The sequence below is a fragment of the Dermochelys coriacea genome, chromosome 7 (assembly GCF_009764565.3).
Source record: "Dermochelys coriacea isolate rDerCor1 chromosome 7, rDerCor1.pri.v4, whole genome shotgun sequence".
NCBI lineage: Eukaryota > Metazoa > Chordata > Testudines > Dermochelyidae > Dermochelys > Dermochelys coriacea.
The window spans coordinates 61,630,493-61,644,584 of record NC_050074.1 but is presented as its reverse complement, the minus strand read 5'-3'; the positions used below and the strand labels follow the sequence as shown (position 1 = coordinate 61,644,584).

General features: G+C 37.7%; 1 protein-coding gene across 2 annotated transcripts in view; it reads right to left on the bottom strand.

The window, feature by feature from the left end:
* VCL (vinculin) overlaps nt 1-14,092 on the bottom strand; it is a 115,310-nt gene that overhangs the window by 52,970 nt on the left and 48,248 nt on the right. For both annotated transcript variants that reach the window (XM_038408742.2, XM_043519907.1), the window contains exons 2-3: nt 11,100-11,170; nt 394-544 (exon numbers count right to left, since the gene is read on the bottom strand). In XM_038408742.2, the coding sequence (XP_038264670.2) occupies nt 394-544; nt 11,100-11,170 (222 nt within the window). The remainder of the gene's footprint in view (nt 1-393; nt 545-11,099; nt 11,171-14,092) is intronic.

The window sequence follows — 14,092 nt, the reverse complement described above, 5'->3', positions numbered from 1 at the left end:
ATTCCTAAGAAGGGAAAATACGGTCACAAAAGTGAGGCAACCCAATTGGTTCCATTACTAACACCATACACACAAACATACATAAGATGAAACAGAAGCCTCGATCTCACATTTCCTTCTATCTATGGGTTTACATAAGGTCCTGAGTGCCTTTTTTTTGGCGGGGGGGGGGGGGGTGGAATTAAGAAATACACAAAAACCTATAAGTAACAAGACAACATGAAAAGGCTTTTCTTGGCAGGAAGATAGATTGGAAGCATTCTTTGTGCCTATCCAAACAGAGTCTTTGTCACGGATAATGAATTTTGGGAAGTGCTGTAAAATTAGCAAATGTAAATTAAGTGGGTATTTGAGATAACATGATACTGATGTTATTGGTACTAGGACACCTACCTCAGCCTCATCAAACGTCAGAAGCAAGTCTGATGTACCGGAGAGGATGCCTCTTGATCCATCAATGAGATAATCACGAGCAGGTACTGAATAAGGATCTGCTTGCAGCATCTGGGCTGCCTGGACAAGTTTAGTGCAGGCATTCTCCACTCTGTGTGCAACAATAAGATACAGCCATTAATACTTACTCTGAATACTCTGCCAGGAAGTGAACAGATGTATAAACTTGTAGGGGGTTACTATCAAAACACAGTCAGCAAACTGTTTATCCATTCCAACAAACATCCATTTATGGTTTAAATGTGCAAATATAAATATTTACACATCACTTATTAAATCAGCCATTGTCTTTAGAGCAAGATATATAACAACACTGAGACAACAGATTAGAGACACTGACATGAGTCCCAAAATACCCTTTTAATTCCAACAAGCCAGGAGGTTAGGCAGAGGAGAGTTTTTCCAACAGGATCAAAGTCAAAGTAATCACTGTGCAACATCCTGGCATTTGCATTATGTTCTATTAATGTCAACAGGCAAATGCATCAATAGGTAATTAGTCACAGCTGTAAGTTAAGATAACAAAAGGACATTTTGTGAAAAGTATTGAGGCTCCTCAGATCCTCATTTGTTAATGAAGAAGCTTTCCAGCTCTTTAAAATATATTACTACTTGTGCACATCAATATCATGTGAATAGGCATACGGTTTGAATCTCATATCTTGTTAGCAAATACAAGATCTCTCAACTTCTGATACCAAGTCTAAGAGAGAAGATCCCAAATGCAGAATGTCTGAGTGTTGTTATAACTCTTAACACAACACAGTTGATATGAGCTTTAAAATTAATATTAAACTAATTCTATCCAGCTATTTGAAATGCAGCCCTAAAGAAAACTATTTTGAGTTAAGGAGTTAACCCTGTTTCAGTTATCAATTTCTTTTTCACAAATGCCATATTCTTTGAACAAGTCAATCAGAAGCTTTCTGGTAGCAGAGCAAAAGCTTGTTTCTAGCCAGACTCTAAAGCTTTAACACAGAAGTTCAAACTAACCAACTGTTAACTTGGCCTCTCATATCTGGATAGTATCCTGGCACATAGATTAGCAAGCAAGCATCTGCTCTGCCACCATTTTGTTGCAGGGCAAAGCTATCAGTGGAGTATTTTCCAAGTTCAACCCATTGATCAAACAGTATTCATATCTTCTATGTTCACATTTCCCTGAGCATTCTTGCAAACATGGGTGCTTCTTAGTGGTGAATACAGGCATTTGTATAAGTGTGCATATATTTTCAACAAGTGTTCACCCAACTACCTTTTGTATATTTAATCCCACCAAATAAATATTTGACAAAACCAAAAAAAATCAATTGTAAAATTTGCTTAACAGCGTAAAAAACTAGCTTCCACCTTCCTCCTTCTCCACAATGATTGTGCTTTTAGCTATCACAGCTAGGCACCAACACCAAACAGTGCAGCTCTGAATACTCATCACTGAACACAAGTTAGGAATTTATATTAGATTTGCAGAAGTGGGGAGAAGTTAACACACACATCCTGAAGTTGAGGCATGGGGAGAGAAGGAAGCAGAAGACATTACACATCAGGTGCAATGGCATAGACAATGAGGGGCTGAAGGAGTAGAATTAACAATTTTTAACTGTCCCTCCCCACAAAGTACCACAATTCTCCACTACAACTGTACTCAGATATGTGCCTATAGTTGAGTAAATAAGATTCAGTAGAGTTGTCTGTGGTTAGCTAGGTGCAGCAAGGAAAGCAACTGAAAAGCAATAATGTATTTATAAGACAAGGAACATTAAGAGACTGTTAAAGAGGAAACTGAATGGTAACATGACAGAAATAAGGCTAGTACCAAAGTTTGTTTACAACACAAAATCAGTTAAGTGTACTAACAAAAAACTAAGATGTCCTGTCTTCTTTCTGCATCCGCACCCAGAGGAAGAAAGCCTCTTGGGGTTGCATATGCAGAGGTTCCCAGGCAGTGTGCACTGTGAGAGTAGTGAGTGGGAGCCAGCCACAACTTCCCCACAGATCCCTTCTCCCTGCCTCCTGCGGGTAGCAGGAGGTCACTGCTCCACAGCTGCAGCAGCCCGGCTGGGGGATGTGTGTGCTTTTCCTCTAAAACCTACATTTTATGTCAAACTTCAAAAACAGACAAAAATAAATAGAAAACCAGCCAAACAAAATCCCCTTCACTGAACATCCCATTCCAGGTTGACAGCCCTGGACACTGATATCCTAATTATCCTCAGAACAGGTGCGCATGGGCCTTTTCCTGCCAATGTGACTCAACCTAGAGGTGGAGAACCCAGAGCTCAGATTAGATTTCAGTTCCGTATAAAGCCGATTCACATTGCCTTCATTCTACTGAGACAGCCACCAAAGGAGCTAATATGCAATTTATGTACTCATGTGTTCCTTTTGGGCACCTGAGCCCTATCAATAGCACCATCACAGTTAGGAAACAGGGTGGACAGTATCGTTTTCCCATCTTGCAACACATTCTTAAGGCTAGACTGTCGACAGGGTGAGGGCAAGGGGGAGAGAGTGCTCGGCACCCTTGGGTCTGTACACTGCAGTGTGGACACCAGAGCCCGAGGTTTGAGCACAGGTCAGAAAATCCTTAACCTAGGGTTAAAATGCAGCGTAGATGCTCATGCACAGTTAAGTGATACAGGTCAATTGACTCGAGTCCCACTAACCCTATTCATTGCTGTGTAGACATACCCTCACATGCCTAAAGGACACTGTTGGCCAAAAGAGTACAAACTGGAGTTCATGAGGTACACATGCACCAATGGTGGAATACACTTGGACAAGTACTTGAAGATCACAGATCCCTTCTGCGTTTGAAGCTCACAAAAGGAAGGGTGAGGACATCAAGATTACAAGACTTATCCTCCCCAGCTACCCACTTTTGGGGGCCTATAAAAAGCGTCAAATAAAGTACTGTTAAAGTGACACATTCTAGCTTTTTGGGTAATCATTGCCGGTCTAGTAACAGATACAAATTAAGATGCAAGACCTTCCTGGAGATACGACACTGATTATGTTACTCATGGGTTTCCCTCCATTTTCTGGCTTCCTCCCACAAGACAGTTAAGTACAGTGCAGGACATAAGATCAGTGTAAGGAGAATCTAAGTATCATCCATCAATTCAATCTTAAACTATCCTTGAACAAAGTTCAGTCAAACATGAAACTCTTACTACACCAGTTCTGAGATAAACCAAGATTTACTACACTAAGAAACTGGATCATGATACCTAACTTTCTTCATGCTGACCAGAGTTCCTCCTAATAAGCATTTAGAGACACAGTGCTGAGAGCAGTGAAATCACTGAAAATTGACTAATCCATCTTATATTCCTGAACCCACTAAGAAATAAAACATAATATTTAAAAGTTGTGTCAGAACAATACAAGATTTTCAGCCAATGGTTCCCCTGAGTGGATTCAAATGGGTCAGCAAACAGATCTTATCACAAGATGTAGTCTACAATGAAACATCTGGTCAGCTCATTAGGGGTAATAGTCACAATTGCATAAGAAAATCCATTAAGACTAACAAGAGTCAGAAAGCAGAAATGATCTGGTCTCCGCTGTGTAAAATGTAATTGTAGCTTTCAGGCCAACATTCTTCACTAAAGTTAGTTTCCCACTGCTGAAGTTAAACTATGTTATATTTTTTCTTTTCAGCCACACTAAGAAAGGCATTAAACAGATCACCTGTCTACCCAAATCAAAATAATAGGCTCAAAACTGCTGGATTTGCACTGCGAAATTTCATGGTCGTTTGTATAAAAGTTCCAATGCAGGTAGGGCTGTATTTCCCATTTGTGAACAATTGATGTAAAAGTAAAAACTCTTTAAATCTTCATGTCAGCATGTGAATGGAATTTCTTGGCTGCAATGTAGTTTTAATTTAAAAAACATTGAGAAGATTTAGAGATTGATTTGTGTTTTAATTGTACAAAGCCCAGTTTAGTGAAATGTTCCACGTCCTCTCAAAATACTGCAACTTCGGATTCTGTGCCTCTGCCTGCAGGAATGGGGTTTTGTAAAAGAACAAAATAATTTATTGCCCAATTAAAAAAAATTGGTATGAGTTGAAAGACATTCAAAAAAAACAATCACAGCACTCAATTTCTTTTTCCTCCAACAGGATCTATATAGAGTATGTTAAAAAAATTGAACAAAAATTAACTGCTAGGTTTGGATTCAACCAGAGAACATAAAGCTTTTAAGCTACAGAATCATTCAGATGTTATTGGCTGAAGACAACTCTCTCATATCTTATGCTCTTATTTTGTAAAAAGACAAATTGATATAGAGGATCCATAATTATCTAGACAAGATTAATTACTAGGCCAACACAAATTTCAGGTAGGTAGATTGTGGTAGGTGTAAAGGACAAAAAATGTTTAGAAACTCATTCTTTTTTATGCTCAATGCTATATAAATAGTTAAGTAATGAACTAATTACAACTTCTGATTCAATATATTTTCTCCCACTCAGTAAAATTGTTAGGGGACTAGAGGGAAGACTGTAGGCTAAGATTTTGTCAACACCAATCCGGGGGGGAGGAGGGGATTTATTTTTTACATCTAGTGTTTAGGTTTCTTATTCTCTTCTGAAAGATTTTGAGAGCAGTTTCCCCTCAACCTATATTAATGTCAGTTTATACATTCTGTAAAGCAAAAATACTAATCTAACACTTCTCTGCTAACATCAAGGCTATTTTTCACGGTTTGGGGGCGGGGGAGCTTTGTTCATTTTAACGTACAGAATGCATGCTAATGACAATAATTTGAAATGGAAAAGTCACTAGACAGAAAATGGTAGCTCTAGAAATCTGACTGCCAGACTTGTCAACTCACCTCTGCTGTAACACCAGGCAGCAACACCACATTTATAGGCCAGATTAATTATATATAAATATACTTTGATACTCTTGTTTTTAGACATGAGCAGAACATTAGGATGACTTGTGATGTAATTGGATCCGTATGTGTCAAAACATCTATTTATTTTTTAAACACCAGAGCCAATCCTTAATTTTAAATGCCACACAAAAGCTCAGTTGCTAAAGATAAAGTTTAATTGCTGCAGGTGTGCCAATATATCTTTCTCATGTTTTATTCTCTGATGTACTTCCCTTCTGGTACAATTATTTTATATTACATTTCATTACAGTCAATGACATTTGCATCATTCTGTTGGAATTACTGACATTAGAGCAGTTTCAAGCTTTTCCCATAATTACAAAAATGTTAAAGGACTCTTGGCAATCAATTATCGTTTCTTCAGAAACTAGTTTCCATAAGTGCACAGGGTACACTTGCAATTTATAGAAACAGTGATATTTACCATAAGGAACACAATGTAAAGTTGACCAACAGCAATCTAGTTAGTAGAGTGGAAGTTTTCCAACATCTTGTCAAACTGCTGTCAAGTTAGTGACAAATTTAAAATAACATTCAAGTATTTTAATAGAATACCTCATACTGAACAGCTATTTAAACCTACAATCAAGCAGGACACAAGCCTGAAAAATTAAATACCATTTGTTGAATGCTAGGTAATTCTTCATTGTTTCCAAAATGCTCTATAAAAATGCTGCATGAAAGTAAGTAGTACCTTCTGAATCCTTTCCAGGTTTGGTAGTTATATGGCAAACACACACACATACAAACAATGGTTCAATGAAATTCTGTAGTCAGCTGCGTGTTTGCTCAACTTTTCCAATTCATATTCTGTAACATGATCTCAAATAACCAATCAAACCTTATTTCCCACAGGCACCTCTTCTGAAGTGTTTTATTTACAAGCTGCTCGATATAGCAGCAAGAGTCAGTCTTAATATATCATTTTACAGCAGCTCTCATCCCAAAGGATCCCATGTGAAACAAATTACACCCAATGATCTCTTTATCCACCTCTGAGATGGACTAGGGAAATTGGTTGATAGTATGTAGAAACAAAGCAGTAGGTCAGGGAAGGAAGTTAACACAAGTTATTTTTGAAAGTTTCATCCAAAATTACTTAGGCTGCTAAATCTCATTTCCAAAAGTATCTTGGAAGTTAGGAGCCTTCGAAAATTCTACCTTTTGTCCAAATGAAACTAATTAGTTAAGTGCCATTCAGCTAGGACACAGGATTCAGAGACTCTTCTCTTGCCTTCCCTAAAATTCCCATGGCACGCCTCATAAGAAATCATGACCTTTCTGGGTCTCACACAAAATATAGCACCTCCAACAAGATGGATCCATTTAACATCATAAAAGGCATTCCTCAATACCAACTACAATGGAAGTATGCCATCTATTTAATTCACTAGTAACACTGCCTACAACAGACTGAGCAGGAGATCTGTAAGGATCTCCAGCTCAAATATAGACCTGGCCTAACCAATCTGATAGGATCACAGCCCAAGGTAAAGTGACTACACATTTTCCACAGAAAAGCTCCAAGTTCCCTGAACTGAATTGAAGGATTATCCTCTGGCACTATGATGAAGGGCTATAGCATAGAACCTTATGATAAATCATTAGAAGAATAAGGATATTCAGCAAGTAAAAGATACTGTATTTTAGACCATAAAATGTAGCTGCAATAAACTCATCATAACAAGGAGCATTTATTCATTCCTGAAAGTACCTAACATACTTTCAACATTGTTTAAATGACAGTACCAATTTCTTGCAAGGTCTTAAATTTCTACAGTTTTGCAATATCACACAAAAAAGTCAGGTCACTTTACTGATAAAAGCATTTTTGTTATTAACAGAGAATAAAATGTAAGAGCCCTCTCTGCTGCAAATTCTGGGCACAGCAATAGTAAAGACTAATCATTTTTTAGTATACAGTTCCAATATTAGTAATTAAGGAACAGTTATTTAACTACATAGGTATCTATGTGAAACACTATCCTCTATTTTAGTACCATTAGTAAGTGTGCCAAAGCAAACCTAGCCATGTGAAAAGATATTAAAATAGTTCATAACCAATCCACAAGGATGTCATTTGTGGTAGCTAGTTTGTAACTCAAGAAAGTTACAACTAGAGCAGTCAAGTGATTAAAAAAATTAAACACGATTAATCGCAGTTTTAATCACACTGTTAAACAATATTAGAATACCATTTATTTAAATAATTTTGGGTTTTTTTACATATTCAAATATAGGGTCATGGCTTGGGGCTCTGGGTTTCAGCCCTGTCAGGAGCTGCTCCAGCCCCACCATTACCCAGGGAGCTGAGGGCTGGGGCTGCTCCAGCCCCTCCCTGCTGCCAATGCCTCCTGTCCCACCCACAGCTATGTGATTAACACGTAAAAAAAAAAGTTAATTTTGCTTTCAGTTAATTACAGGCATTAACTGCAATTAATTGACAACCCCAAAAATAACCCAAATTACATAACTGATATATTTGTACTTATTATACTGCATGCCAGTGCTTATCAAAAATGGTGGTTCTATGAAAGTCTGTATATTTATGATAAAAAGAAAAGGAGTACTTGTGACACCTTAGAGACTAACAAATTTATTTGAGCATAAGCTTTCATGAGCTACAGCTTATGCTCAAATACATTTGTTAGTCTCTAAGGTGCCACAAGTACTCCTTTTCTTTTTGCGAATATAGACTAACATGGCTGCTACTCTGAAACCTGTCATATTTATGATGACACTTTTTATGTTCAGATATTAAATTCTTTAGATTCTGTAAAGAATCAGGAATAACACAATTGTAGAGGAATAATTAACTGTCTGGAGGTCTTTAGGTATCACAGCAATATTCAACAACAGACATGTATATCAATTAAGCATGCACTCCTGTTACCAAGGTTTTACTTTTGGTCTTACAACAGAATCAGGTCTATAATAAAAGCTGTGAACATACTTTTAGCCACTGTTATGATCTAATAAAATTATCAAATCAAAAGAACCTGAGAGATCCAGACTGTCTCTTAAAGAAATGTGATGTAATGGTGCACATTTAACCAGCAAAAGTAAACTCTGTATTCTAGACTTCAGCATAGTTAATTACTACTTTTGTGGGCAGTACATATTATTTTCTTACAAGCAAAAGATAAGGGAATACTACACAGTTGAGGCAGCACAAGTTAAGTTACAGGAGGTATACATCATTATGAAGATTATATGTTTTTGTTATTGTAAAATCACAATCCATTTTGCTCATTTTTCCTTAAACACTTCAGATATTTAAGACACAGGCAATAAATCGTTTCATTTCTCTTAACTTTTATTCTAACAAACCTCATTTCTGTGGACTGCACTTGTTTTTGCAACCATAGTGATGAAATACATTGGCTTCAGTCACAAATACCTATTCAGTATTACTTTAACATCAGCAAATTTGTTTTCAAAATGAGCTATGTAGGTCACTATAATCATGTTTCCAAAATGATCAAAGTTAACTGACAACACTCAAATTTTTGAAGAAAGCTACAGATATACAAAACATATTCTACAATATAAAGTTGTGTTATTGTTTCTCTGTCAGTAGACCATATAAAACAAGAAAATCTAGAACTTTTTCACCTACTTTGCAAGCAAATTTTAAGACAAGGGAACAAAATTATTCACTTGTACTGCTTTATTTTGTGCTCCCAATTAGAAAAAAGTGACCATCTTCTATTTTACGTATGTATTGATGCTACTTCCATTTCCTCCCCCAGCTTGGCAGCCCCTCAAAAATGCTGAAACAGCAAAATGCAGAGGACATACCAAAATCATTAAAAAACACTCAAGAAAGGATTTGACCAGAAAGCTGTACTGTAATCATTACTCTATAAAAATTTATATTTTAGCACCAATCAAATATTGTACTGACAAAATACGTAAGTAATCTCTCCAACAACCACCTCTCGGTGTAAGCCAAGTATACCCATGTGGACAGAGGTCCATTAATTATGCGGCTTTATTCAGTGCACTGATCGCTTAGGCCCCTTTCCCAAATATACAGGGTTTTTTTATGTCCATTTTAAAAGACTCGAGTAAGTCTGATACCTGATTTGAGTCCATTTTTTACTTCTGTTCCCAGCCGGAATAATCATCTACATGAACAAACATTTCAGAGACAAAATATAAAAGCCCAGTCTTGTACAAGTACACTGCTTTGCTAACTGTTTTGATACTTGGCAAAATATTTATTTTTAAAAATGAATTTGTTCAGGGTTGACCCAATATCTACTGCTTAGATATCTTTCACAAAACTTCCAACACAATTCCACTTCAGTCTAATATATACTGACTTAATGACTGATACTTAAAAGTTTCCACAAAGCAGTGCTTGCTCACTAAATTCCAGGAAAGTTATTAATCTCTTCCATCACCCGCCTAAACAAAGGGTATCAACTAAACCATGGCTTCACTTTATTATCTATACTTCTTGGACAGCAAAGGGCAACAAAATAAACTGTTTTGCATAACTTTAAAGGAGCAGCAATACAAAAAATATAAGCCTCCAAAGCCATAAACATAGCCCTGCCATTCATGTAAATCTTCACAAAATCTATCTTAGAAAATTATTCAAAAATGTTTCTCTTTGAGAACCATTCTGTTCCCGTCCTCCCATACACACACACACTCACACTCACAGTACTCATTTATTATTTTAGTATTTGGTTCAGCAGCTTCCGGTTCTGGTTCTTGAGCATCTTGTCTCTCTCTCTCAAGAAAACATTAGGATATTCAGTGACTTAGCATGTGCCAGCAGAAATTGCTAATAAAAAAAACACTGAATTCACGGGGGTGGCTGGGTAAGGGAAGTCTTTTCAATGAGAGTTTGTCATTTGACAATGACAGGTGTGGCAGTTTAATGACCACTAAAAAGTGATGTTTCATTTTTAAGACTCAAGGCCACAGAGGAGAAAATCATTTATCTTCAGTTCTGAGCCATGAACTGAATTAGAAGTGAGTTAGTTTTTAGTCAGTTAGTTTTTAGGTGTCTTAAAAATATTTCCAAGTCCTGTTATGCAGCAACTGGTTATGCAGTCACTGACATACTCCTCCTCCAGCCAAAAGAATGGAAAACACTTATGGGGAGAACAGCACTAAATGTTAGAAAAAGCTCTTTAGCACAGCTTAATACCGATGCATGGAGAAATACTGTGTACCCTCCATCAGTGTCCCTCCAGAGGGAAAGAAACGTACCATGGGGGGGGAGGGAAGAAGGGGGAAGCTACCCATACAAGCAAAGGCTAGCAAAGTAGCTATGTCTGGCAGAGATTTGGCATCTGGCTACTCCTGTTAGCAAAAGCCTACAATCTTTCTATCTAAGGGCAGGCCTACACTACAGCCAGGATTGACACTCTGAGATGGTTCCACAGGCAGTCGATTTAGTGGGTCTAGTGAAGGGCTGCCAAATCAACAGCAGATCGCTCTCCAGTCGACCCCTGTACTCTACCCCGGACAAGAAGAGTAAGGTAAGTCGACGGGAGAGTTATTCACGTAGCTGGAGTTGCGTAGCGTAGGCCAACTTACCGCAGAAGTGTAGACATTGCCTGAGCAAGTAAATGAGACCAGGGAAATAAAAGGCATATTAAAATAAAGGCCATTAAAAATAAACTCCCCCTCGCCCTCACGGTAAAGAAACATTTACTTCTAGATGTAGGTTCCTGTACCTATGGCAGACATTTTGAATATGTTGATAAACTTACTTGATAAAGGCTGGTGGCATGTCCCTTTTCAAAATCTGGTCTTCGGTTGTCTGCACTGTTTCTTTTCCAACCTGTATGGAAAATCCAAGAGTCATATTTAACCCCTCAGCTTTGGATTCAGTTTAATGCTTACATCAATCAGATCATATACCAACAAAAGGAACTAGTAACTGACAAGCCCTTTTATTAGTTTTGGTAATGTTTATATAGTGCAGGGATCGGCAACCTTTGGCATGCGGCCCATCAGGGTAAGCCTCCTTGGCGGAGCGGGCCAGGCCAGTTTGTTTACCAGCTGCGTCCACAGGTTCAGCCGATCACGGCTCCCACTGGCCGCGATTCACCACTCCAAGCCAATGGGGGCTGCGGAAAGCACATCCCTTGGCCTGCACCGCTTCCTGCAGCCCCCATTGGCCTGGAGTGACGAACTGCAGCCAGTGGGAGCCGCAATCAACCAGACTTGCAGACACTGCAGGTAAATAAACTGGCCCGGCCCACCAGGGGGCTGACCCTTGTGGGCCACGTGCCAAACGTTGCCGATCCCTGGTACAGAGTTTTGAATATGTAAAGTATTATATAGGTGCTAAATAGTAGAATTTTTAAAGTTTACTCTTTTTGGAAAGCATTAAATTCATGGACAATAAACTGCTTGTTAATCACTGTACAAGTTTTGTGGAGTGCAGTATGGTAATGTTCCCTGTACAGATCTGGTCAAATTAATAATACAAATACAAACACTGCTTTCCAAAATTTTTCCAAGTTTTGAGGAAACAATTCTCGCTACTGCTGAAAGACAATTCTTTTTTTACAGGTAATATGCATTTCAAGAACACCAGCTGCAGCACTGACCCATAAAAATAAAATAGCTAATCATTTTTATAAAGAAAACAACATGAGTTGCACATTTAGTCTTACAGTAATCTTATTTATGGGTTTGTGGGATTCCACTTATGTGAGCATGTGTATATGCTAAATGAGAGCACTTTTTAAAAGTACATATTAATAGCCAAATAAAACTGGACATTGCATCGTTAGTGTAAGTATACCAACATGACCTTGGTGCTAGTCACATTATCATGTATTATGAATAAAGGCATTTTATGTCCTGTGTAACACCTCTACTAAATCTCAACGCAGAAACAGAGAAGGAGCTAGTTTGTTTTTTCCCCTACAAAAATTGTAAGAAAAAAAATCATCATTTCTTGCACAATTATGCAAGAAAAGAGAAGGAACTTTATATCCCCAATAAGCTTTGCAGACTTGCCAATAAAATGTGAATCAGAAAGAAGACTCAAAGGTAAAAAACAAACAAAACAAATCCCTCTTCTACCCTTTGACCTGACGAGCCTATTAGGAAGTAAACACACACACACTATAGACTATCCTCAAGCAAAAATAATGGTGCACAAGATTCCCCTTACAGTTAATAATTAAGGGACTAAACTAAGATCAGGGTAACAACATTCACTATTTTCATACGCAATGGCTCTTGTGTTACACAAATCTTTCAAATCAGCAGCTGGTTCTCTGTGGTCTATGAGATCATAAACTTGACAGAATATTTCCAGTTGCATTGTTCACTGTATTTTCCAGCTGAATAAACCATTCAGCAAAGCCCAGGGAAGCAGAAGGTCTTTAACCCAGACACTAGTTTGTATTAAGTGCTTCCAGGACTGCCTGAGCTACAGACAAGACAACATTGTATCCTAATTTTTACTGTACCCACAAATACGTTTTAACATACAATCATTAAAACGAAGAGGTTTGCCTGAGTTATACTCCCAGACCAAAGAGATGTTAAAGCTGGTGCATTTTATTAAAACTTTTGTCAGAATCCATAAGACACACACACACACAGCTTGCACATGGCTGCTACTCTGAAACCTCAACACTTGAAAGTGTCTTCTTGGAGTACAAGCTACACTCTGCTCACCAGCACTGTCCCCATTTGACCTTTTCAGTACAGTTCTAACCTTTACAGGGACAAGACACAGGAAGATATAGCCCTGACATTTTCTAGTTCTTACGTGAAAAAAACAGTCCACGTTTACCACTAACATACATATTGTAACTTAGGAGTGCTACACTTGCAAGGTACAGGAGTCATTTCCGCCCTTGGATACATAACCGAAACTCCCACTGAAGACCATCAGAGCTGTGTGAATATCTGAGAAAAGAGTATCCAGACTTCAGGTGGAGGTAGTTCTCAATCTCTTTTTTGCATATATGCAGACTATAACAAGAAAAATAAATTATAAACATCTGTGTCTTTTGCATTCAAAGTTGGTATAATAGAGCTAGGCAGTCATCTGTTTACCCATCCCATGAAAATTTGAGATTTTGAAATTTTTTCCAAACACCAGCTCGGATGAGAAAAGTAGAAATCTCAAAAAAATTTTCAAACCAAAACTTGAAAAAAAAAAAAAAAAAAAAAAAAAAGTCTGTTTGGGTCAACAGAAATACAGATAATTTCAAAACATTTCAGTTTGATTTTGGATTTTTTTAAAATGGTTTTACTGTCATTTTGAATGAAAAAACAAGAATTTTTTATTAGAAAATTAAAAAAAAAATCAAGTCAAGAAATTTGTTGAAATCAGCACATTCCTACAAACTGTTTTGATGAATCAGCAGTTTCCTGACAAAAAATAATGAGGAGTCCTTGTGGCACCTTAGAGACGAACAAATTTATTTATAGTCTCTAAGGTGCCACAAGGACTCCTCATTGTTTTTGCTGATACAGACTAATATGGCTACCACTCTGAAACCTGACCAAAAATGTTTCTGAAAAATTCCCAAACAGCTCTACTGTATAATAGACTCATAGACTTTACGGTCAGAAGGGACCACCATGATCGTCTAGTCTGACCTCCTGCACAACACAGGCCACAGAATCTCACTCACCCACTCTTGTAATAAACCCCTAACCTATGTCTGAGCTATTGAAGTCTTCAAATCATGGTTTAAAGATTTCAAGATGCAGAGAATCCTCCAGCAAG